This window comes from Neofelis nebulosa, chromosome 5, assembly GCF_028018385.1.
Source record: "Neofelis nebulosa isolate mNeoNeb1 chromosome 5, mNeoNeb1.pri, whole genome shotgun sequence".
NCBI classification, from domain to species: Eukaryota; Metazoa; Chordata; class Mammalia; order Carnivora; family Felidae; genus Neofelis; species Neofelis nebulosa.
The window spans coordinates 12,126,798-12,150,626 of NC_080786.1; the positions used below are offsets into that span (position 1 = coordinate 12,126,798).

General features: G+C 42.6%; 1 protein-coding gene across 1 annotated transcript in view; it reads left to right on the plus strand.

Annotated features, from left to right (window-relative positions):
* GADL1 (glutamate decarboxylase like 1) overlaps positions 1-23,829 on the plus strand; it is a 170,211-nt gene that overhangs the window by 38,110 nt on the left and 108,272 nt on the right. Inside the window, exons 3-9 of the mRNA XM_058729645.1 lie at positions 1,101-1,227; positions 3,476-3,566; positions 7,033-7,139; positions 8,073-8,188; positions 13,262-13,341; positions 13,464-13,518; positions 18,560-18,676. Of these exons, the coding sequence (XP_058585628.1) occupies positions 1,101-1,227; positions 3,476-3,566; positions 7,033-7,139; positions 8,073-8,188; positions 13,262-13,341; positions 13,464-13,518; positions 18,560-18,676 (693 nt within the window). The remainder of the gene's footprint in view (positions 1-1,100; positions 1,228-3,475; positions 3,567-7,032; positions 7,140-8,072; positions 8,189-13,261; positions 13,342-13,463; positions 13,519-18,559; positions 18,677-23,829) is intronic.

The window sequence follows — 23,829 nt, forward strand, 5'->3', positions numbered from 1 at the left end:
CAGAGAAAATCTGTCATGATCAGAGTCTTGTTTATCCCATTCAGTCATTCATTAATCCTTTTGTTCATCATGTCTTTATGGAGCACTTCTTACGTGGTGGGCACTGTGTTAGCTACTTGGGAGCAGCGAGCACAGATGGACATCTCTGCTCTTGTGGACATTATGTGGGACATAATAAATGAATTACATGGTAGGTTGAAAGGTGGCAAGTGGTATAGAAAAAGGAAGAGCAGAAAAAGTTGGGGGGGGGCTGACAGAGATGGGACAGGGTGCAGCTCGTGATGTTAAATAAGGGAATTGGGATTGCTATCATTGAGAAAGTGACTTTGAGCAAAGCTCTGAAAGAACAGAGGAGGTTAGCCGTGAGGACATTTGGGACATGAGCATCCAGGCAGAGGGCACAGCCAGTGGGAAGACTCCAAGGTGGGGGTGTTCTTGGTCTTATTTAAGGAAGAGCACGTTAGCAGGGCAGAGCCAACCAGGAGGGAAGCAGATCATACAGGATCATTTTAAGTCATTGTGAGGACTTTGGCTTTACCTTGAAGGAAGTGAACCCCTGAGATATGTCAGCAGAGGAACGACCATAGCTTCGATTCAAGAGGATCATTCTGGATTCTGGCTGCTAGGCTGATGGACTGTATGGGACAAGGATAGGGGTACAAGCAGAGAGACTAGATAGGAAGTTATCGTGGCGTGCCAGCTTCCCTTCTTGGCCTCTCCTTCCTCAAACTCCATGCTCTAGCCACACCAAACTAACTTCACTCTTGAGATGTGCCCCTTATCTTTTAGCCTTTATGACTTCCATTACTTCCACCTAGAGTGCCCCTTGCCTCACCCCGCTGCCTAATCTTTGCTTGGTTATATATCGGTTCCTCCAGGAAGTCTTTGACCTTCCAAATCCAAGATGGGGCCCCTCATTTGTTCCAATGACATCTGGGCCACTCTCACAGCCTTTTCACGCTGAACTGTGGTGGCACATTTAAATCTCGGTCTCTCCCACCTGTCTGGGAGCTGCAGGAGGGTAGGGTCCATGATGGTAACGTCCTGTTCGTACCTGGCTCCGGTGGGTGCTCAGTTAACTGCCATTGCTGAATGTCTAGGTTTGCGAGTGGCGGCCTCCTGAACAGCTGAAGCAGCTTCTTGATTTGGACATGAGAAACACAGGAGAGCCACACCACAGGCTGTTGGAGCTCTGCCGGGATGTCATCCGCTACAGCGTCAAAACTAGTAAGACCTTTCGTTTGCTTCCTTCGTCCGTACCCCTGATAAGTTCTTATATTTTCTTAAGCACATATTTACCTCACAGTAAAGCTGGGGATGACAGTGTTTATGAGATAAGAAAGCTAGATCAAAAAAGAGTGGTTCTGATATGTTTGCGATGGGCCATTTAATCCCTAAGACAGATTTTTTTTTTGTCAAGGCCAAAGATAAATCGATGGAAAAACCGTTGGTGTAGGTGATCATATAGAAATATCATCTGTTCCTTGGCCATCCCATCCCCCGTTTATAATCATTGCTTATGTTGGTCCAAACTGCCAAAGGTCAGTTTGGTATTAGAATTTGTGAAGGGGTTTTAAATCCGAAAGGCCCAGAATATGCAAAAAGAAAAAAAAAAATGCTAAGGAGGGTGTCCTTGCTATAAACAGGAATAGACGTGGAAGATACTGATGAACTCTTGGCAGTTGGTACTTGCCCAATTATTTCATCAAATCTAGCAGGATCAAAACGTGAAAACCCTTAGGATGGTGTAAAAAAAAAAAAAAAAAGAACACATGGTAAGTTTCTGCCGTGATAGCTTCACAAGAAGACTTAACAACTATGATCTTTTGTAAATGCAGTAGCATGGTATTCGCCTTGTGCAGAAGTGCGATTCTAACTGTTAATATCCCATGCACCCAGTGAGCAAGTTCCAAAGGTAAGAAAGTAACTTTCCCAAATATGCATTTCTCCGTGTGCTGTAAAGGTAATCTAGTGCTTAAGACCATACAGGCATTATGCTTGGTGAATTCTGACACTGAACTAAATTTAGTGGAAAGAACATAATAAAATCCTGGCTAAAAATAATTGCTTTATATTCCCTTGGGAAAGTCTGGTGTATGTATCAAAAACCCAGTTAGCATTTCAAAAGAAGAGATACATATCTTATTATTATAGTGCATGTCAGAAGTGGAGAATGACATTTAATGCAGTAGATTTTTCAGTTTACTGGATATTTTCCATAATGTTACCATGGAAATCAATCATAAATTAACACGGAACTAAAAAAAAATCTTATTAAAATTACTTGTAGCAATGTCTGGTTTCCTCTGCCAGATTAGAGGAAGTTTTCCACATATTATTTTTAAAAAACCATTTTCTTGGACTTTTGTTCTTTATCGAACCCCCAGTTTAAAGAGGAAAAAAAAAAAAGAAAACCTAAAACCAAACGCCGAGCGTTGTAATGAGAAGCCACTAACTAAAAAGGTTCCCAAATACTCAAATTTAGAAATAGACCTCCTGCCTCTTTGTTCTTTGTCATGCTGGGCTTCCTATGATTGAGAATGTCAAGTCAGTTAGCCTGGTGTGTGGTGTGAATATTCACACTGTGTAAAGCCAAGAACCTTTATGAGACCTTTTATAGGAGGGGGAAAAAAATAGAAAGTTGGAACTGGAGTTGAGTCTTAAAGGCTACTGCCTTTGAAGTAAGTTGAATTAGAAAGTTTATGTAAGCCGCATGATGAGTCACATCTTACTCCATCTACATAAGCCAGTTGCACTACGAAAAACGGTCTAATCTGAAAAATGAAAAGTCACTCCCCACCGGTAGCCCAGCGTGAACCCTGTTGGCGAGTGAAATGCGTTTAAAGATAGGGAAGTTAATATCAACATTTTCAGAAGACAAAGGCAGCAGGCTTTGATACCTGGACAAAGAGTTCAAATAATCCAGTTCTCCAGGGTTCTGGTTTGGATCTGGGTTGTTAGACAAAAGGGAGCAGATAAACCAGAGGTCTCGAGGTAGTGCCCAAGTTTTGCTTAGAAACATATTATTGTTCAGTAGAAATGGTTATGAGGTGGGTCTTCAACATGTGTCTCCCTTGTACACAATTAGAATTTGAATTCTTTTTAAAGCTGTTGCATAATTTACATTCAGTAAAGTAGACATATCTGAAGTGCTTAGCTTCATGTATTTGTACCTATCTGTGCATAAGTAACCATCACCCAGAGCAAGATAGAGACCATTTCTGGCACTCCAGGGGCTCCCTCAAGCCCCTTCCTAGACAGTATAACCTTCGCAAAGGTACCCAGAATTCTAACCTCAGTCTTCGTAGATCCGCTTTGTCTGATATTGAATGACATCTAAGTGGAATCATGCAGTATATATTCTTTTGTATCTGGCTGCTTTTCCTGTCTGAAAGATTCATTTATGTTACTGCTGTATAGATAGTATTGGTCTTTTTTATCGCTGTGTAGATGAACACTCTGTTTAAATTTACAGACCATCCCAGATTTTTCAACCAGTTGTATGCTGGACTTGATTACTACTCCTTGGTGGCCCGATTTATGACAGAAGCCTTAAACCCAAGTGTGTAAGTGCCATTTTACTGAACTCTTACACAGAGCATGCATTAGAGATGTTTTTTAAGTAGGTGAAGTTTTATTTTGTGAATTTCTATTTAATGGTTTCATTTGTACAGTGTCATCATAAATAATGGAGTGATACTTAGCAGTATTTTAAAGAGCCGTTTGATTTGATAGTGGGACTGTGAGATGGTTAATGCAGGCATGGTTATCTCCACCTACCAGATGAGAAAATTGATAAAGCAACTTGTCATTCATTCCTGCATGAAAAGTCATGTCTCTGCCAAGTGCTGGAGGGATGCGCTGAATAAAAACAAACCTTGACTTTGCCTTCACGAAGCAAAAAGTCTAGTGAGATAGAGATGCTGCATGCAAATTGATCAAAATTATCCACACAAATTGATCTAAACCTTTAATTCACATATGAAGAAGACGTGCATGATGCTATAAATATAAGTGGACAATTTTGTTAGTTGGGAGCTCAGGAAAGTCTTTGAGGAAATGACGACGAAGAGTTGAAGAATGAGTATAAGTTAACTAGGTGAAAAGAGGAAGGATGAATTTCAAACAGAGGAGCAGCATGTACAAAGGCCCTGTGGCAAGAGACAGCGTGATGTACCTTATAAACTGAAAGATCTTTGCAGGTGTGGCTGAATAAGCTATGGGGAGTGTGATGGAGGATGTGATTGGAGAAATGGATAGAAACCAGATATGCAGGACCCAGTGGGCCATGTTTATGAGTTATCCTAAGTACAAAGGAAAGGCTTTAAAGGTTTCTAGATCATGAGGCACCATTTGCTTATTGAAAAGATCACTGGAAATATGGAGAGTGGATTGAGGGGACCAATCGGGAGGGAATTATCTTAGGCGAGAGAGGACAGTAGCTTGGACTTAGACAGAAGTGATAAGAATAGAGAGAAAAACATGTGTTTAGAAGATAAAACAGAAAGGCCTGGGTAATATATCAGAACTTGGGAATGAGGACAAGAAGGAGGTTTATAAAATGTTGCCTGGGTTTCTGGCTTTCGTAGCTGGGTTGACTGTCATTTTATTCATTGACACAAGAAGCATTAGAAGAGGGGACTGGTTTTCAAAGATATGGTAAAAAAAAGGCAAGAGCAAGAATTTAATTTTCAGTTGTGAGCAATTGAGTTTACAGTGACTTTGAGATATCCAAGAGTATGTATCAACCAAGCTGATATCTCTATGAAAGGGATCAGTTTAGAAGTTGTGGTGAATGATGATAATTGAAATGGTAGGTGTGGATGGGATTCCTGAAGTCAGTAAAGCTCAACTCTTTCTGTTCATTAGAATCAACCTGGGACATTTCCAAAAAAATGTATTGAGGCCCAGGTCCCAACCCAGACCAATTAAATCTGAATTTCTGTGGCTATGTCCCAATCACCGGTATATTTTCAAAGCCAAACAAATGATTTTGATGAGCAGGATGAAAACACTTTGAGTAAAAACAAATCAGGAGATGGAGAAGCAGTGTCTGCAGGACAGAGTATAGAGTGAGGATAGAACACAGGACTGAGCCTTGAGGACATCTAATATTTTACCATCAGGAGGAGGAAGGCTAGCCTACCATGGAGAGAGAGAGGGGTGGGGGGGAAGGAGAAAATCAAACAGGAAGGCATGGAAGCCATGGAGGAGAGTGTGTCTAGAATCATATGCTGTTGAGTATTGACTCAAGACAGAGGTTCAAAATTGTCCCCAGAACTGGCAGCGTGGATGTCATTGGTGACTTCAGTTAGAGAAGGTTTTGTGGCGTAATGCGAGATGATACCAGCTCACAGTGAGTAGAACAGTTAAGTAAGTGGTAGATAGGCCAGAAGAGAGAGTTAAATTACCCAACTCTGTGAACCTTTCCTTGTGGATCTTGGGTTTTCTACCTTCCTTCCTGGGTTCTTTTAGTTGAAACACTGAGAGGTTTACAAAACGTTCAATCGCTGCTAAGCTGAACAATCCCCTCGAAATGTGAGGTCCTGAGAGCATCCCATGATGTCCTCTTCTCTTCTTCCATGCCTGTTCTCAGGTTCAAAGTTTGGCTGGCTTTCAAAGGCAGCCTTAAAATTAATTTTTTTAAAAAAGTGGATGATTATCTCACCATTTTTCAGGTACACATAAACGTATATACTTTTCCCCACACTTTTGCTATGTGTAAACTGGTTGCCTAGCATAGTTGAAAATAGAACTTGGACTGTTTGCAAGATGACATGATGTCTGGAGAGTGCTTGGCACATAGGGAGGTGATACATTGTGGTGTTCTGTTGTGTTGTTTCGTTTCATTTCGTGTTTTTGTTTTGCCCTGTTTCCAACGTTTTCCCTTCCAGATGTTAAAATATTTGCATTAAACCCTGTGACTGTAAGTCTAAGTGTGTCTGTTTAACGTACATATTTAGAGTACCCATTTATTCAGATACACTTTAATGTACTGGCCCGATTGTCAGAGAAGGAGAATATAGACAGTCTCCGTCAGGTTATCTGGAGAAAGAAATGACTCAAACACCACAAAACAAGACATGGTAACCTTCCCAGGTTGGTTCCCGGGGAAACTGCTCTAGATGGAATTGAGCGAGCAGGATGTGTATTAAGGAATGCCTTTGGGATCAACATGGGTGAGGGGAGGGGAAGGCAGCAGGAGTGGAGGGAGACAGGAGTCCAGCTGTCATGCAGGCTCAGTGACAACCTTGGCCGACTCCATGGGGATCTCTGGAGCTACAATGGCCCTTTAGAGTGGTCTGGGGTTGGGTCCACGTGACCGTTACACCTCCAGCTAGCCCAGTCATAAGAGGAAAGGTTGTGACCTTGGGAAAGGGGGCTCCCTGAAGCTGACGCGGTTCCCAAGGGGCTAACTTAGTTTCTGTGGCAATAGCAGCTCAGCCCAGAGCAACAAACCCTCCAGTGACAGGGGATTTGGGGAGTGCTTTGCAATAAAACCACCACCTAAGAAGAGATGCCCCGCAGAGTACTTCCCATCTGCACAAACACAGGAATGTAAGAGAGGAAACCCTAGCTCAAGATTCATAGTTTCCATGTAGAGTATCTAGAGCTGACTGTTAGGGTACTCATGGTTGTAATCTAGTAACACCTGGTTACCATGACAATGGTTTTTCTTTAACCGGCATCCAAAGCAGCATCCAGAGAATAAAGTGGCCACTGCTCATAGCTAATGTAAAAACTCTAGATGCACTGCCTTTATCTCTCCCTTCCCGTAAATTAACACTTCTGAAGTAGCTTGCATATCCCTAAGGCCGCCAGCTATTGGCATTTATCAAATCATGACCAGTGCTATCACTGACTGCACATGTCTCTATTTCCAATTGGATAAATGGCCCAAGACTCTACAGAGGCTCCACCCACAGGTCCATAGCCACTTGGTTTAATAAAACTCTGTGTGCATTTCTCGGGACACCAAAGGGATGGTTTGACTCTAGTCATAGAAGTGAAGTGTTTTTTATATCTATCTAGTTATACGTATGAGGTGTCCCCAGTGTTTCTGTTAGTGGAAGAAGCGGTTCTGAAGAAAATGATTGAATTTATTGGCTGGAAAGAAGGGGATGGAATATTTAACCCAGGTAAGTACAGCTAGTTATTGCCGTCTCCTTTCCATTGCAAACATGTAAACATTTATTTATGTATTACGTGAGGAACAACTCCTTGAAGATTTACATATTCCAAAAGGTTGGATATTAATAATGCTATTTGTTGAGAATCTAGCGTGTTCCGCTTCCCGGAGTGAGAACATTTTGCATAAATGCTAAATAACTGACGTAAATTTTAAACAAATAAGATATCTACCATTTAGGATTTATATCTAACAAATGAATTTATCTGCTCCTGGGAATTTGGAAGGGCTGGAAGTTTTTCAGTCAATTTTACTTGAGAAGATTTCTGAATCACATTTTGTTTATCCTACGGTCCTTTATTGGGACCGTAGATGAGCATGTATTATCATTTTATTAATCAGGTGACAGAATATTATTAACAAATATTATTTGTTTAAATTTTAAACAAATAAGATATCTACCATTTAGGATTTATATCTAACAAATGAATTTATCTGCTCCTGGGAATTTGGAAGGGCTAGAAGTTTTTCAGTCAATTTTACTTGAGAAGATTTCTGAATCACATTTTGTTTATCCTACGGTCCTTTATTGGGACCGTAGATGAGCATGTATTATCATTTTATTAATCAGGTGACAGAATATTATTAACTATGAAGACTTGGGTACTGGCCCTCGTCCTTAGATTGAAACTCTTAGTTTGGAAAAACTCTGGCATGAGAGAATAGAGCCAAACGCCAGTCTTTGCTGAGGTTGGAGATTGCTGGAACTGGAGGTTAGGAAGTGTGTAGGAGTGATGTGTGGGACGCGGCACTCAGAAGACTCTTCCGGAGATTTGTCATTAGACTAGAACAGCTACGGCCATTCGTGTCTTGCACGGTGGTTGGCACTTAGGGAGCTATACTTTCATGCTATAAATATGCCATTTCAATTTTGTTTTTGCAGGTGGTTCAGTGTCCAATATGTATGCAATGAATTTAGCTAGATACAAATACTGTCCCGATATTAAGGAAAAGGGGCTGTCTGGGTTGCCAAGATTAATCCTTTTCACGTCGGCAGAGGTAAAAAAATTATTTTTGATATCAGTTACGGATTTTCTGAGAATGCATTATTTAAGAGGGTTTGGTGTGTTTGGGGCGTCTGATATGCTTTTATCCTATCCATGTGTGACTAATATGCCTAAGTCTAACATCATATTTTCTTCCAAAGGAAATTCTGATGGGTTGGATATCGTAACCCCTGGCCACTCAGTTTTGTACATCACCTTGATTTAAAATTTATAGTCTATCACATTTTTCTTTGAGAAAAGAGAACATTCAATTTGAAAGTGCTATCTCTTTCTGTGAATCTCTCCTTTGAGTGTCTTATTTATTAGAACTTATCAGCTATGTCAGAAGACTCGCGTCTCCTTGTAAAACTGATGGCTTTGAATGGCTAACACAAAGGCTTTTCAAGAGGATAGGGAGGTGTTCAGAAACAGTGACCATCATACACACACACACACACACACACACACACACACACGCTTTCGTGTTGCCACAATGCCCTATCTCCTTTTACTCTCCACCAAAGTAGGAGGTCCGATTTTAAGTAAGTGCTTTGGCTTTGAGCTAAGCTGCCTGGATTCAATTCCTGTCTCCACTACTAACTATCCGAGTGACCTTGGTAAGTCGATTAACTCCTCCATGCCTCAGTCTCCTAATTTGTTAAAATAAGCATCAGTTAGCTGTTGTATGCACCGAATTATCCCAAAGTCCAGTGGTGTAGAACTATAGCTATCTCTCAGTGCTTATGAGCCTTGAGATAGGCCAGTTCTGCAGCTCTTGGCTGAACTCTCTTATCTGTCTGCGGGCTGGCTGCCCAATGGCTGATCCAGGAGTAGGCTTGACAGGGGCAACTCCAGTGAGTTCTCTCTGCTCCACGTGTCTCATCCTCCAGCAGGCTAGTCCAGGTGTGTTGTCACGACCGGGGTGCAGGTGAAAACAGCCTGGAAACCCACCAGGCCTCTTGAGTCTAGGCTCAGAACTGGCACATTTTCGTTGGTCTAACTATGTGACGGGAAGGAACCCAGATCCAAGAAGTGGAAAAACAGACTCTGTCTCTTAAGGGGCCTCGATGCAAGGTCATCTGGCAAAGGGCATGAGTACAGGGAGAGGTGAACAATTCGGGGCCATCATAGCAAGCCAGCAGGCACAGGAGCTCAGCAGTCACAGATGAGTGGGTGTGCCAGGGATCGAATGAGTTAATGCATGTGAAGTAGGATCTGGCACATCACAGATACACAGAGGTGCTAGATTTATTAGTAGGAGGAAAATTACCTAGCTACAGTAATGTGGGTAGAATACCTAGCTACAGTAATGTGGCAAAGCTGAAGTACCATGTTATCTGAAAGGGATTCTTATTTTCCTTTTCTCTTTTTGTGCGATTCCAGTGGGTGCCTCTGTCCGTCCCACCACTGCCTCTTCCCCGCATCCCTGGCCGGAAGAGTTTAGCTTCTGTTCCTTCTGTGATAATCCAAGGTCTCTTGTCAACCACACGAGGCGGGCAAAATCTATGAGTTCTCTGTTATTTCCGGCTGGGCTTTCCCGTACCTGTTATTTTCTTTTGAGAGCATGAGTTATTAGGGTAGGAGAACCCCCATGTTTTCCTCCGTCTCTGTCTAACCTTTGTTCTGATTGGTTCAGTGCAAAGTGGGCAGCAAGTGTGGGAAGTGTCTGGAAGGAATCATCTAATCTGAGATTCTTAACTCAGCCACCTGAGGCCCTTCTTCCCAAAACCTTCTTGCGGTGAAGCCAGTGAAGAATGTTTGGGAATATAGTCATCTGGGGAAAATACTTGGTTCTTTGGGATTATTATGGAGTAGAGTTCCCCTTCTCTTCCTATGAGAGTCTCACGCTTGTGATTTCATCCAAACCTCATCCCATCACAGTGGGGGGTTAGGGATTAAACACATGAATTTTGAGGGGACACAAACACTCAGCTCACAACAACGTGAATTCTAAAGGAAAACTCCATAGCTTTGAACACACCATAGCTCCAAATGTATATTTTCATTCCATCCATCCTGACCCTACCTTGCGGCTCATTCCTTTCCCTGTTTCTGCCAGAGAGCCTGAAGTCATAGTATTGCATTATTTTAATTCATGTTTTGGTGATCACCTTCAAAGCAATCCATTAGTTAAAAAAACCCAAGAATTAAAGAAGGCTGTGTTTCCTCAATGGTCTTAAACCCTGTGTTAGTCTTTTTGCTATATCTCTCTTGCTTACTTTTAGGTGTTGGCCCTTGGCCCTGTGATTATTTGATTATTTGTGAGTATAAGCAATATTAGGTGGTCTTCTTTTTCCAGTTTTTACGAGGCCTTCAGGGTGACCACTCCATCTCTGTCTTGCACCATCGGATGTAGATTATAGGCACACTCCACTGAAGGTGTTTTTGCATACTGGAGGTTTTGACTGCAATCCGATTGTTGATGTGGACCTGGAACATCATAACAGAGACACCTGCACTGTCAGTGTATCCACAGCAGCCTCTGCAGGCTGAACAGGAACCAAGGAGAGGGGACACTTGGAGAAAAGTAACAAAAGTCATAAATCTATGGCTTGATTAGCAGTTAGATATGAATTCCCCTGAAGTTACAGAAATCATAGGTTTGGAATTCAAGTCATCGTGGGAATCAGCATAAAGCAGCGATCGTTGTCTGCTACTAAAACGTGAGGGGAGGAAAGAAACTCTCCCCTCCCAGCCCAGCCCAGCCAGCTGTTGGCCTAGCTCCTCTCTGGCAGGATGGAGACTGGGATGGGGTGAGAGAGGCCAGGTGCACTTCTCAGGGTCGTGCCTCCTCACCACCTCATTCACTGCCCTCTCCGTGGCCCTTCTCTCTAGGCAAGTGTGACCTGAGTTTGAATGTTATTTCAGGTGTTCTCCACAGGCGAGCAGGTGCTTCCTACGATGTCAGGCTGGGTTCCGACCCTGCTTTAGGAATTGAGCCAGCTGTGTGCTCTTGGAGAAGTCCTTGTACAACATCCCTCTCCCTCATTCCCCAACACATGACCTGCACAGACCCCACCGCCTGGAGCTCATTTGAGCATCGGATTAGTCAGCACCAGGAGGGAGTCCAATTGTCCGGAACACCATCTATGGGAGGGGAAAGCGGTGCTTCACCGAGAAGCCCAAGGTCACAGAAAAAATCCTTTCTGGAATCAGAAAGGAAAACGTCAGTGCAATCCTGTCTTTCATGTAGACACTTGCTGTTTTATCTTGATAGAAATAAAAGCCCACTGAGATTTTTGTGTCTTCTGTAGGACGAATGAAACCTGAGGGCAGATTGGGTCTTAGAATGGCTGACTGACTTCTTTTGCCGGAGACGGGAGCAGCCACCATTTGTTTCTAAATGCAGCCGTTACTTCTGAACTCCAACCTTCTAGCTTTTTCCTTTCCTTGAAACTACTAAGCACGTCTAAAGCATTGCCTTCCTTTTTTTCCCCCCCTTCCAGGGCTCTTTGCTTCCTCTGATGCTTTCAGATGTTTAGACTTCAGTTTCGCAGACATTTTTTTTCAATCTGTCCCTATCCATCTGAGATTGACATTGGACTATACTTTGCCCTGAAGTACCTAAAGATAGCTCCACTGAAGCTATTCTCGCTCTGATTACCGGTTTTTTACTTAGCAGATCCATTACTTTGGGACATTTTGCTATTTCTTAGGCCAAAGCAATGGGATTTTCCTTATTGGCAGATGTCCGTGGGCTAGGCTACGCTTTATTATTATGAGATCAATAATTCTTTGGTTGCCAGAGCCCAAGTCTCTGGTGAGAAATAATTCACCTTGGCTGTGTGTCCCCTTAGCTGTGGTGGGCTGATGTAGCAAGTAGAGAATTAATTACATTTTCATATACATTATTACTCCTCAATATGCATATGTTCTTGTAACAATTTGAAATGAATGCATCCTACAGGCACTTGGCTGTGTCCTATTTGATACTTGGAAATTAATTATTTAGGCTGGTTTCATTTTTCCTGATGGTGTTACTTCTGCATTTATTTTTACAGAGTTAAAAAAAAAGAGCTTCCAATAAAACTCTCTTGACAAAGGAAGAAAAAAATTACCACATTTGAGGGAATATATCAAGTTAAGTGTGAAGGCATGACTACTCTTTTAATGTATTCATACCTACAAATTAAATTACTAAGGGTTTTTGGTACAATAATGTCCTTTCGCACCTTCATTTTTTCTGGCATGAAACAGAATTAATTGACCACCTGTCCACACTAATGTATAAAGAGTGACATCTCCAATGTTTGAATGCTAATTATTTTATAGGCCTTATGTAGTAGGAAAAAAAGTCCCAACAATCTAAAGCAAACACTACCATTTCCAGTAGGAAATAGGTCAGACCTAATTTTAGAGCCACATTTGAGCCTCATTCACACCAGGGCTGCAGAAAGTAGTGTGTCCATAAATTACTATTACTTGTGTTATTGTGGTTTTAGCCGCGTTCCTGAATGCCTAATTTTGATCTTACGTTTGATACTGAGCCAGATTCGTCAAGGGTCTGATCTGCAGTTTATAAGCCATTGTTTGCTTTTGAGAACAATTAAATTCTGCTGTGGTTTGTGATTGTAGTTATGGAAGCAGAGTCTTGCTCCCTGCTTGGAGGGTTTTGAGTCAGCAGTGGACTAGATTCTGTTTCCATTAATGTTGAGTCTTATTATAGCGTCAAGAGAAACTTCTCTCGATGTTATGGAAAAACAGCAGCCTCCAGTGACCAAGTTTGTTCCATATGTCAGGTTCTGTGTTAAGCCCTTTACATGTATTTATTTCTATGAAAAACAAATGAATTCGCATTGACACACCCACTTTAAATTAGCAAACTGAGGCTTGGAGAGTGTACATTATTTTCTCAAGATTCCATAGCTGTAATTGGAATTAAATCCTAGTTTCTCTGATCCCAACCAAAGTCGATGTTTTCAACCACTGTATTAAGGAGCTCATTTAAGTGACTACTTTCTTTTTTCTTTTATGGAATCATGTTCCAAGGATTGGGCTCAGCCATATGACTTGAGATAATAGGCAATAGTTTTTTCATGCTGTGTGTTCATGTTTTCCTTTTTCTGCCTTGTCCCTTTTAATTTAGTGTCATTACTCTATGAAGAAAGCAGCCTCCTTTCTTGGGATTGGTACAGAGAATGTTTGCTTTGTGGAAACAGATGGAAGGTAATGGGGACAGGATCCGGAAGCCTGGTGGGCGGAGGGGGAATTCATACTTTTTAAAAAAGCAGTACCGATGTCTGTTCACTACTAAACATAACTGAACGTCTCAAATCTGTGTCTCTTAGAGGTAAAATGATACCTGAGGAACTGGAGAAGCAAATCTGGCAAGCCAGAAAAGAGGTGAGAGGGGAGAAAAAGAGGGAAGGAGAACGTAGGCATGTGTCTGGATACAAAGGAGAGAATTGCAGCAGCCAGACCCGTTTCTGTGTGTGGGAGAGAGAAGAGAGCTGGTTCTGGTTAGCACTAAAATAGGGAAACTCATTTACAGATGTTCTATTTCCAGGTGCTTGGCTGTCCATGTTCTGTGCAGTTTCTCAGATGTTCTCATTCCCAGGTGGCTGGAGCCTATTAAAACACTGACATCACCATATTCTGGATTCTTGCCTCGAATTAGCCTTCAAAGAAGAGCCCAGCCTCTCCAGCAGGACCCCTGTAGCCACTCTCCTACCTAACTACTGCCTGAGAATTCTATAGGCCAGACCAGGTGTCTCTGGGTTGCAGTCAGAATGATTTTGATTTCTTGAGCAACCTGCCCTCCCAGGTTGCTTCCACGCAAAGCCCATGGCATACCCATCACCTTATTTTGGGTATGGGCCTAGTATTTCAGCTCTGGCAGAATGTCCTCCCTTCCTTAGCTGCCAGAATATATTAAAGCTGACATACCCATTGCTGGGAAGGCAAGGCCTGGCCCCCTCACCTGCCATATTCCAGCCAAGGCTGGCCCTGACACCTGCTTTTTGGGGGCGTGGTTGTCTTGGTGGCCGCCATCTTGCTTCTTGGACCCAAAGCCTGCTGGGTTAGGTGCACCTGCTTCATTGCTTCCCTCCCATCCCACCACATCTCTCGCCGCTCTTGGAGCTTCAGACTATTCCCCTGTGTTTCCAGTACGTAGTGATGGCATCAGGTTTGCAACTGTTGTAGCTGCTGAAAACCAGAAAGGCCAGCCTTGAGCTGGGATAGAAGGATCTCCTTATACGAGTTCACACTCTAAGAAGGATAGGCTCTTTATTTTACTTTTTTTTTTTTGTACAAATCTTTATTTGTACTTTTTATTTTAATACTTTTCTGTTATTTTACTCTTCACATTTTTAATTTTTCCTAAAAACCACCTAACCACCAGAGCATGCTTGCTCATTGCATTTGGGTTGAAATTCTGTACTTAAAAATTCTGCCTTTACTACAGGTGTACTGGCTTTAGTTGTGTGTCCTTAGATCTATATTTATCTTTTTTTTTTAACATTTTGATGACAAGTGGGCTTGATAGCTCTCTGGTGAGACAGATTATCAGATTTCATTCACTCTCAGGTAAAATTCTATATGACAACCTGCTTGTTCTGCTGTGAACCACAGATATTGTGTTCTAGTTTTATCCTTTTTCCCCTAGTTTTATTTTTTCTACATACGTTCCTATCAAAGAGAACTTTGTTTATGTCGTTAATGCTTGTCTGGGGGCGGGGGGGTGGGGCGCGGAAAATCGATTGTGCTTTCCGTATGGTTCATAGAATTCCTTCCTTCCTCCTTCCCTACTCTCTTTTCACTCTTTCTTTCTTTCTTTCTTGAATTTTAAACTTTTTATTAGGGAAAATTTCAAATATATAAAACCTAATATAATGAGCCTCTCTATACCCATCATGCAACTTTGAAATTGTTAGCTTCTGCTCTGTTCTGTCTACACCCCACCCCCTTCCACTACCACTAGATTAGTTTGAAGCCAGTCTCACACATCGTATCATTTGATCTATAAATAGTTCAGTATATCTGTAAAAGGTATATACTCTCTCTTTATTAAAAAAGAACACACACATACCATTACAAGAAATAATTTCTTAATATCATCAAATTTTCACTCTATATTAAAATTTCTCCTATTGCATTTTTTAAATAGTTGGCATGTTTGAATAAGGATTCAAGGTCCATATGTTGCATTTGGTTGATTCATCACACAAATCTTTTCTTTTTTTTTTTAATTTTTTTTTTAATGTTTATTTATTTTTGAGACAGAGACAGAGCATGAATGGGGGAGGGGCAGAGAGAGAGGGAGACACAGAATCGGAAGCAGGCTCCAGGCTCTGAGCCATCAGCCCAGAGCCCGACGCGGGGCTAGAACTCACGAACCGTGAGATCGTGACCTGAGCTGAAGTCGGACGCTCAACCGACTGAGCCACCCAGGTGCCCCCACACAAATCTTTTCTAATCTGTAGCTTACCCCTCCTCCTTTTTTCTCTCCCTGCAATTGATCTGTTGAAGAAACCAAGTTTTTTATCCTGTAGAGTTTTCCACATTGTGGTTTTTGTCGATCACATCAAGAATTTGAGAATCTAAGTGTTCCCTTCCCTATACAATCCATCTGTTCTCTATATTCCCTGTAACTTGACAGTGAGATTTTGAGAGTCAGTGAGACTTAGGTTGGAATTTTTACCAGGAAGGCTTCTTCACAGGTGGCATTTTGTCCTTCAGTCGGGACACATCTCCTGTCTCTTTTTGTGCTGCCATTGATCCGTGGGTTCTGGTATTATTGGTCCATCAGTTACAGACGTCTGCATCGGCTTCTCACCCCATGAATTCTGCTGCCATGGATGATCTCTGTCCACACCCGTTATTTCCTTAGGTGATGTTCTAATTCATTCCCTTGTTCCTCCTTCATTTAATGGCAGGCTTACTACCATAAAGAAAACCTTCCCTTACTCCTGTTTGGTTTCCCAAGAGGAACCGTTGGCACAATGAGGGCAGGATAAATGTTTTATTCTTTCTCCTTATTTACCAGTTTTCATATTAATGAGTTAGTTGCCTAGCATCCGTTAAAGATAGCCAAAGCGACTTTTCTTCTTTAATATCATGAAGGATGCATGCTCTAGCATATTTGATGGGTTTTATTCTGCTTCAGTCATTAGTACTTTCATTGTTCAAATTTTTGTTTGTTTCGACAATGAAAGTACGTGAAAATTGACATATCCTGAAGTTGAGAACTTGAAAAGACGAGTTTTGAAAAAGTGAAAATCGCTTTAGGGACATTTAAAAGTAGGGCGATGGGGTGAGAGTGGGTATGTTTCCTCAGTTTTCTTTCAAGTTAGTTAAAACTTGAGTCTAGATTCACCGAGGACAAACCTTGTGTCTGTTCTGAGATAATACCTGGCGATTAGCTTCGTTTTCCAGTAGCTTCAGACCTTGCTCTTCTGTGTCAAGCTTTTAACTCGTGTTGCTACAGATGTGGGGCCAGTGCATCAGTTTTTTTTCTGCTGGGATTCAGTTTCCCAGCCCACCACAATCCATTAAAAATCTGTTGAGCAGTGACCTGTATTTGACGCCATTACAAAGATGCCAAAAACCACAGGAGCATCAGAAGTTCTTATGAAAAGATCAAACTCGTATAACCACTGGATATTCGAAGGTGCTTTTGTGTACGAGTGTTTTCAGTGACAAACTTTTGTAGGGAATACACCTCATCAGCAGCACGCAATCAATCCTGTTCCCACTGAATTTTCTCACTGATAGCATGAGATATGAGAAAGGGGAAAAAAATGGAAGGTTAAATCCAGATTGCAAAAGTTTAATTTCTGGGCCTGATATTTATAGCTAGGTTGTTAAAAAGGTGCGGAAAACTCATTAATAGGCTATAATAGCCTGCAAAGGTATTTTTTCACAACTGTTCAGGGTGTCATAGGGTTTATAAGGAACAGTCCAAACATGAAAGGCACCTTAAGTGCTTTTAGGAAATTACTTTTTCTCTTAATGATTGATGTAAATCTGGTCTCATTTTATTTAGGTCACCGACATGATAAAGACGTAATCTGTTGGTAGTTGATCGCAGGGAAGAATTCCTAAAGCCTATGGTTCCCCAGGGTCTCTATCCCCTACTGGCCCTGCTCTAACAGGTTTGGATGGACTGGGTTCCGTGTGTCACCAGTGTCTCCCCAGATGGCAAATGGAGTCACTGTGTACCATCACTTTGTTTCCCGTGCATCTCAATTTAAAGAGGTGGACCAAGTGTCTTTGCTCTGCTTCTCTTTCCACTGAGAAGTAACGTCCTTCTGTCGAAGGTCAGCTAAATGGGAATGAGTCAGGTTCAACCGGAACACCACCTGACATTAAATGGGACGTAAGAACAACTGAACTTCAAGATAAAACAGAGAAAACTAGGACTCCATCCTAAAGGGAGGTAAAATGACTGTTATAGGCAGTAAACGTTCTTGTCACTTGTTCCCCAGGAGCTCTAGAATCTTCGGATTCTCCCTGCTTCCTCCACCCCTACTTCTGTGTGCAAATTTTCCCTCCCAAGTCACTTCCACAGTGAGCAGAGCCTCTTTGCTGACATACGGGGATGAATCTATGAGGTCAACAACCTCATGTGCTTCCCTCTATCTGGCTGCTCTGAAGTTCCTTATGGGGCCAGGGCATCTGGCTTGCTTGGCTACAATTGCCATTCATCTCTGTGTGTGTTCCCACAGTCTCCCTCCCCCACCCCATTTCCCTCTGGCACCTGTTCGCTCTACAAGATGTAGCCACGGGCTGTATGAAGAGGCATAATTGCGGTAGGAGTGATGCAGGTTCTCTTTTCTAGCACTTTCTAATGGATTTCTCTGTGGGGCACCCATCTTGGCAAGTGTCGCCCAGTGAGGTTACTTTATCCCCTCGGATACCACTTAGTACCTGAGCACACACTCTTTGTTTTGTAGCTCTGCTTACTTTGCAAAGTGACAGGCAGACGGGCCTCCACGGTTTGCCCCTGGAGCTGCTTGTTTTCCAGTCGTCCTCCTGGTTATTTTGTGGAGGCGCAACCACGCGGGCACCCAGGCCCCAGTGACATGCCCCCAAAAGAAGTTAGCGATCGCATAGAACGCCAGCCTGCCACTGGGCAGAGCATCCTCACTTTCCGTGTGGGAAATCTGAGAGCGTAAAATACTACGGAAAGAAAATGAGAATAAAAAGGGTTACGATGAGTATCAAGTTGGGACCAAGGACTCTTGCTGTCACAGCATTGTCCCAGTTTCCCTGACCTCTCTGAGATGAGATTGCGGAGGAGTTGAAAAGCACTCTGCAGGAGTGGTCACCTCCGACGGAACCCCGTAGATCTCTGGATGTATAACCGTTCTGTTTACCAACCTGCTACAGGACAAACATAGTGGTGATGGTGACAGTTCTTGTCTGTGGGTCCTCCTCACAGGGAGCAGCTCCGTTTCTCGTCTGTGCCACCTCTGGTACCACCGTGCTGGGAGCCTTTGATCCTCTGGATGAAATAGCGGACATCTGTGAGAGGCACGGCCTCTGGCTTCATGTGGATGTAAGTGCATTTGTCTGTACCCATTGGTTCAACTTCCTCGTCTGTTTGCCGCTGCGGTGGGATGTCTTTCATGTTCTCAGAAACTAGACGTGAGGTCCCAGCTACTTTCATTTGTGTATTTCTTTCTTTAAAAAAATTTTTTTTAACGTTTATTTATTTTTGAGAGAGAGAGAGAGAGAGAGAGAGAGAGACAGAGTGTGAGTGGGGGAGCGGGGGGAGCAGAGAGAGAGAGAGAGAGGGAGACACAGAATCCCAAGCAGGCGCCAGGCTCTGAGCTGTCAGCACAGAGCTCGACGAGGGGCTCGAACTCATGAACCGCGAGATCCTGACCTGAGCCGAAGTCGGACGCTTAACCGACTGAGCTCCCCAGGAGCCCCAAGTGTATATTTCTAATTAGGGGAAATATATATGTCATTTTCCATAAGGTAATAAAGAAGAAGATACCAAGACTTGGTGTAAATTTTGGTTTTGCTTTCCAGATTCTATTTTATTTCCTCTTCTCCCATGAACCATTTCCTCTGGTCCCTTCAATCTAGTACTGTCATGATGCAGGTGTGGTATGAGGGGCACAGTGAACTACAGAATCAAGAGACTTTGACTTTGGGTTCTAACTGGTCTCTTCTTCATTGTGACCTCACCCGTTTGGGCTTTGGTTTCATTTATAAAGAGGGAGATAGCTGATGTGGTCTGTGAGGTATCTTCTAGCTCTAAAATGACATGATTCCAATCAGCCGGAAAATGCAAAAAGCTGCATTACATAATTGCCTGCTATAATTACAGCAGGTTTTGTCTGGATCCCTCGTAGATAATTATTTGAGAGGGACTGAGATAACTTGCATTCTTCATAATTTTCTAACTTAAAGAATGGACTTTTGGGGCGCCTGGGTGGCGCAGTCGGTTAAGCGTCCGACTTCAGCCAGGTCACGATCTCGCGGTCCGTGAGTTCGAGCCCCGCGTCGGGCTCTGGGCTGATGGCTCGGAGCCTGGAGCCTGTTTCCGATTCTGTGTCTCCCTCTCTCTCTGCCCCTCCCCCGTTCATGCTCTGTCTCTCTCTGTCCCAAAAATAAAAAAAAAAAAAAAAAAAAAAGAATGGACTTTTTTTTTTCCTAATTAATTTTGTAAGTCCTGGGGCTCTTCCTAATACATTTTCCCTTAATTAAAGGTAACTCTTCAAATTCTACTGATCCAGGGTTAATAATTTGAATTCGGCCGGTTCTGAATGCTTGTCGAGCTTTTGGTTTTCCTTTTCTTTTTATAAAACGAGGAGTTAATTAGTTTGATTCAACCTAATAGAAGGGATGGTTGAACATACTGATGACACCATAGGGAACTTTCTTCTGGCAAGTGAGTGATTCATATCCTCCTTAGCAGAAAAATAAAGCACGCTATTTTTGACTTTCTGAACGGAAGGTAACTAAGCATTTGGGGGATATACCTACACACAATTTTATAGTTTGTATGATTTTATGCTTTCAAAGTACAGTGCCTGGGTTACAGAGAGAATTTTTCAGCAGCTCAAGGCTTTCATTAAGCATATGCTAATATTTGGTAAAAGCAGCAGTGATGTAAATCTCGCTAGAGTCACCGGCCCTATTAGTATGCCAATGGCAAGGCTTCAGGTAGATTATTTGTGACTTTAAATGGGATTGTCGCATTTGTACTTGTTCACATTTCAGCTTTTATCTTATTGATTTTTATAGACTTAGGAGCATAATAATACATTCCATCCTAAAAGATAATATGAAGTGAGTACTCTGTGACTGTGGAAATACGGGGAAAAAAATCAAGTATATCAGCAGTTATACTTAAAAATTCCATTCTCATAAAAGAAACATCAAATATGGATTATGTAGTTTAGGGAAAGCAGAGCAGGTACAGCAGTTTCTAAATTGGGAGTGAGATTAAAGACTTAAGAGAGGCTCAGAGAGAATTGTGATTTATAAGTATGAATGAAAACCTCCCTAGATTTTCAAAAAAAAAAAAGAAAAGAAAAGAAAAAAAAGAAGGTTGACATTTTTTTTTAAATTTTTTTTTAGCGTTTATTTATTTTTGAGACAGAGAGACAGAGCATGAACAGGGGAGGGGCAGAGAGAGAGGGAGACACAGAATCTGAAACAGGCTCCAGGCTCCGAGCTGTCAGCACAGAGCCCGATGCGGGGCTCGAACTCACGGACCGTGAGATCATGACCTGAGCCGAAGTCGGACGCTTAACCGACTGAGCCACCCAGGCACCCCGAAGGCTGACATTTTTTAAGGAAACACTCTTACAAGAGTCTTTAAGACACACAAATTATTTGATTTGCACCTAGTAGACATCTAGCGGTATTAGACAAGTTGGACTACGGTTTATCTGACCTGTTAACGAGATTAGCTCCCACACTGAGACAGTGGTCACTCATGCTTTAATATCCCAGGCTGGGAGTACCCTGGGTGGTTAGTGGGTTAAGCGTCCCACTCTTGGTTTCAGCTCAGGCTGTGATCTTGCAGGTCATGAGTTTGAGTCCTGCACCGGGCTCTGTGCTGACAGTGCAGAGCCTGCTTGGGATTCTCTCTTTCCCTCTCTCTCTGCCCCTTCCCCACTATCACTGTTTTTCTCTCTCTCTCTCAAAATAAATAAATAAACTTTAAAAATATTGCAGGCTGGATGTAATGGAATACTACATTATATCGTTATAATAATCATATTGAATCTGTTGATAAAATTTTATAAAGGGGGGGTGCCTGGTTAGCTCAGTCTGTTAAGCATCTGACTCTCAATTTCAACTAAGGTCGTGATCTCATGGTTTGTAGGATTGAGCCCCGCATCGAGCTCTGCACTGACAGCACGGTGCCTGCTTGGGATTCTCTCTCTTTCTGCCCCTCTCCCTCTCTCTCTCTCTCTCTCTTTCAAAATAAATAAGGTTTTAAAAAAACTTAAAAAGAACTGTAAAGAATTTTTGCATTTTTTAAATGTTTGTTTATTTTTGAGAGTGGGGGGAGGGGCAGAGAGAGAGAGGGGGACAGAATCTGAAGCAGGCTCCAGTCTCTGAGCTGTCAGCACAGAGCCTGACACGGGGCTTGAACTCACAAATGGTGAGATCATGACCTGAGCAGAGGTCAGATGCCCAACCGACTGAGCCACCCAGGTGCCCCTAAAACAATTTTTTTTTAAATAAAGGAGCATGTAGCTGATCTCGAAGAAACCTCATATACCATGGATAGTTTATTAAGTTTAAAGATAAAAATTAGCACAATTGCAGTAATTACTTTGGCCTGTCTGAAATTTTCTGGAAAATATTTTTTTAAACCCTAGAAAATACTAAAAACAGTCATCCACTCTCTTTCTTTTTTACAAATGTAATTATTGCCCTTCAGGGTTTTCCATACAACCTCCTTGCCCTGCATAGATGACATATGTTGCTAATTCCAAGATCTACTTACTTTGTTTCCATTTTAATGCGTCTAAAGTTGGTACGTTGATGTCATTTTTTTTTTTCTTTCCTGGTGGCACACAAAAGATGGTGACTCTTACCTTCGGTAGTGCCTTACATTTGGTTAATTATAGTGTATTTTTACACAACTGCTTAAGGAAAACTTCCGTGTTTTGGCAGTTTGTATCTCTGGCACTATGCTTCCTCCAGGACGGCAAATGCTGCTGTACCCTCTGCCTCAGACTAGAAGAACCGTCTGGTCTGGCCCTTCTCTGAAGCAGAGGCCCTGGATACTGCATGATTTCCCATCCCAGCCAAGCGTGCTGGGATGTCTTACCCACTCTTCATTCTCAATCACAGGGGAGGTAGTAAACACGTACTTAACACGTATTTAACATCAGGGGCTTTAGAAGCTGCCGGATCTCAATTCTGCCCTTGCATCCACCTCCCTGTCCAGATTGGTCTTGCTATTAATTTCTTAACTAATTAATCAAAGAGAATAACATAGACGGATGCTGATGCATAGGGGCACATATACCACAATGTTTATAGCAGTGCTTTCAACGATAGCCAAACTATGGAAAGAGCCCGAATGTCCATCCACTGATAAATGGATAAAGAAGATGGGGTTTATATATGCAATGGAATACTACTTGGAGATGAGAAAGGATGAAATCCTGCCATTTGCAGCCACGTGGATGGAACTGGAGGGTATTGTGCTAAGTGAAATAAGTCAGAGAAAGGCAGATATCGTATGTTTTCACTCATATGTGGAACTTGAGAAACTTAACAGAAGACCATGGGGGAAGGGAAGGGGTAAAAATAGTTTCAAACAGAGAGGGAGGCCAGCCATAAGAGACTCTTAAATACAGAGGACAAACTGCGGGGGGGTGGGGGGGGAGTAGGACAGTGCCCGGAGGGGTGTTGTTCTTCTCCCGTCAGCTCTTTTGAGGACTAAGCCTGAGGAGGAGCTGTTCCCGGCCCTGCCAAGCCACTCTGAACCATGGAGCTAACACCTTGAAAGAGTTCATGTGATTTTCTTTTTATTTATTTTGAGGAAAGCAGAGAGAGAGCACAAGTGGGGGAGGGACAGAGAGGGAGGGAGAGAGAGAGAGAGAGAGCAGTCTCCACACCATCAGCACAGAGCCCAACATGGGGCTCAAACTCACGAACTGTGAGATCATGACCTGAGCTGAAGTCCGATGCTTAGCTGACTGAGCCACCCAGGTGCTCGAAGTTCATGTGATTTTCAAACTTCCTTGCCCCTCACTAGGATTGTGAGAATTTGTTTAATTTTGGGGGAGGAAAAGGAGGCAGAGGGTGGTGCAGGAGACGGGAAGGTGTTCAAATGTGGTGTGTGAGGCTCCTGAACTCACCTCCTTCCATCACCCTCAGCTCTGCACACTGTCTTCTACCATTTGGCCCTAAGCCAGGATGTTATCCTGAAGCAGGAATGGGCTTTGGCTCCCAGATCTCACCTATCACCTCTGAACCTTAGTTTTTCCATTAAAAATTTTGAGGTAATAATGGCTCCATTCTCAATGCAGTGTTGTGTGGTCTAGATAACCATGGAGGGCATTCAACAAGGCCCAAGTTGGTGCCCTCATACTCCCTCACAACCATTACGTTGTCTTCTCCTTTGCTCATAATGTTTACGTCTCCTGTGGACATCTTCCCTAAGTCCCAGGCTTCCTTTCTCCCACTCTTCAAACATTTTTGATTTGCAAATACTTCTGAAAACTG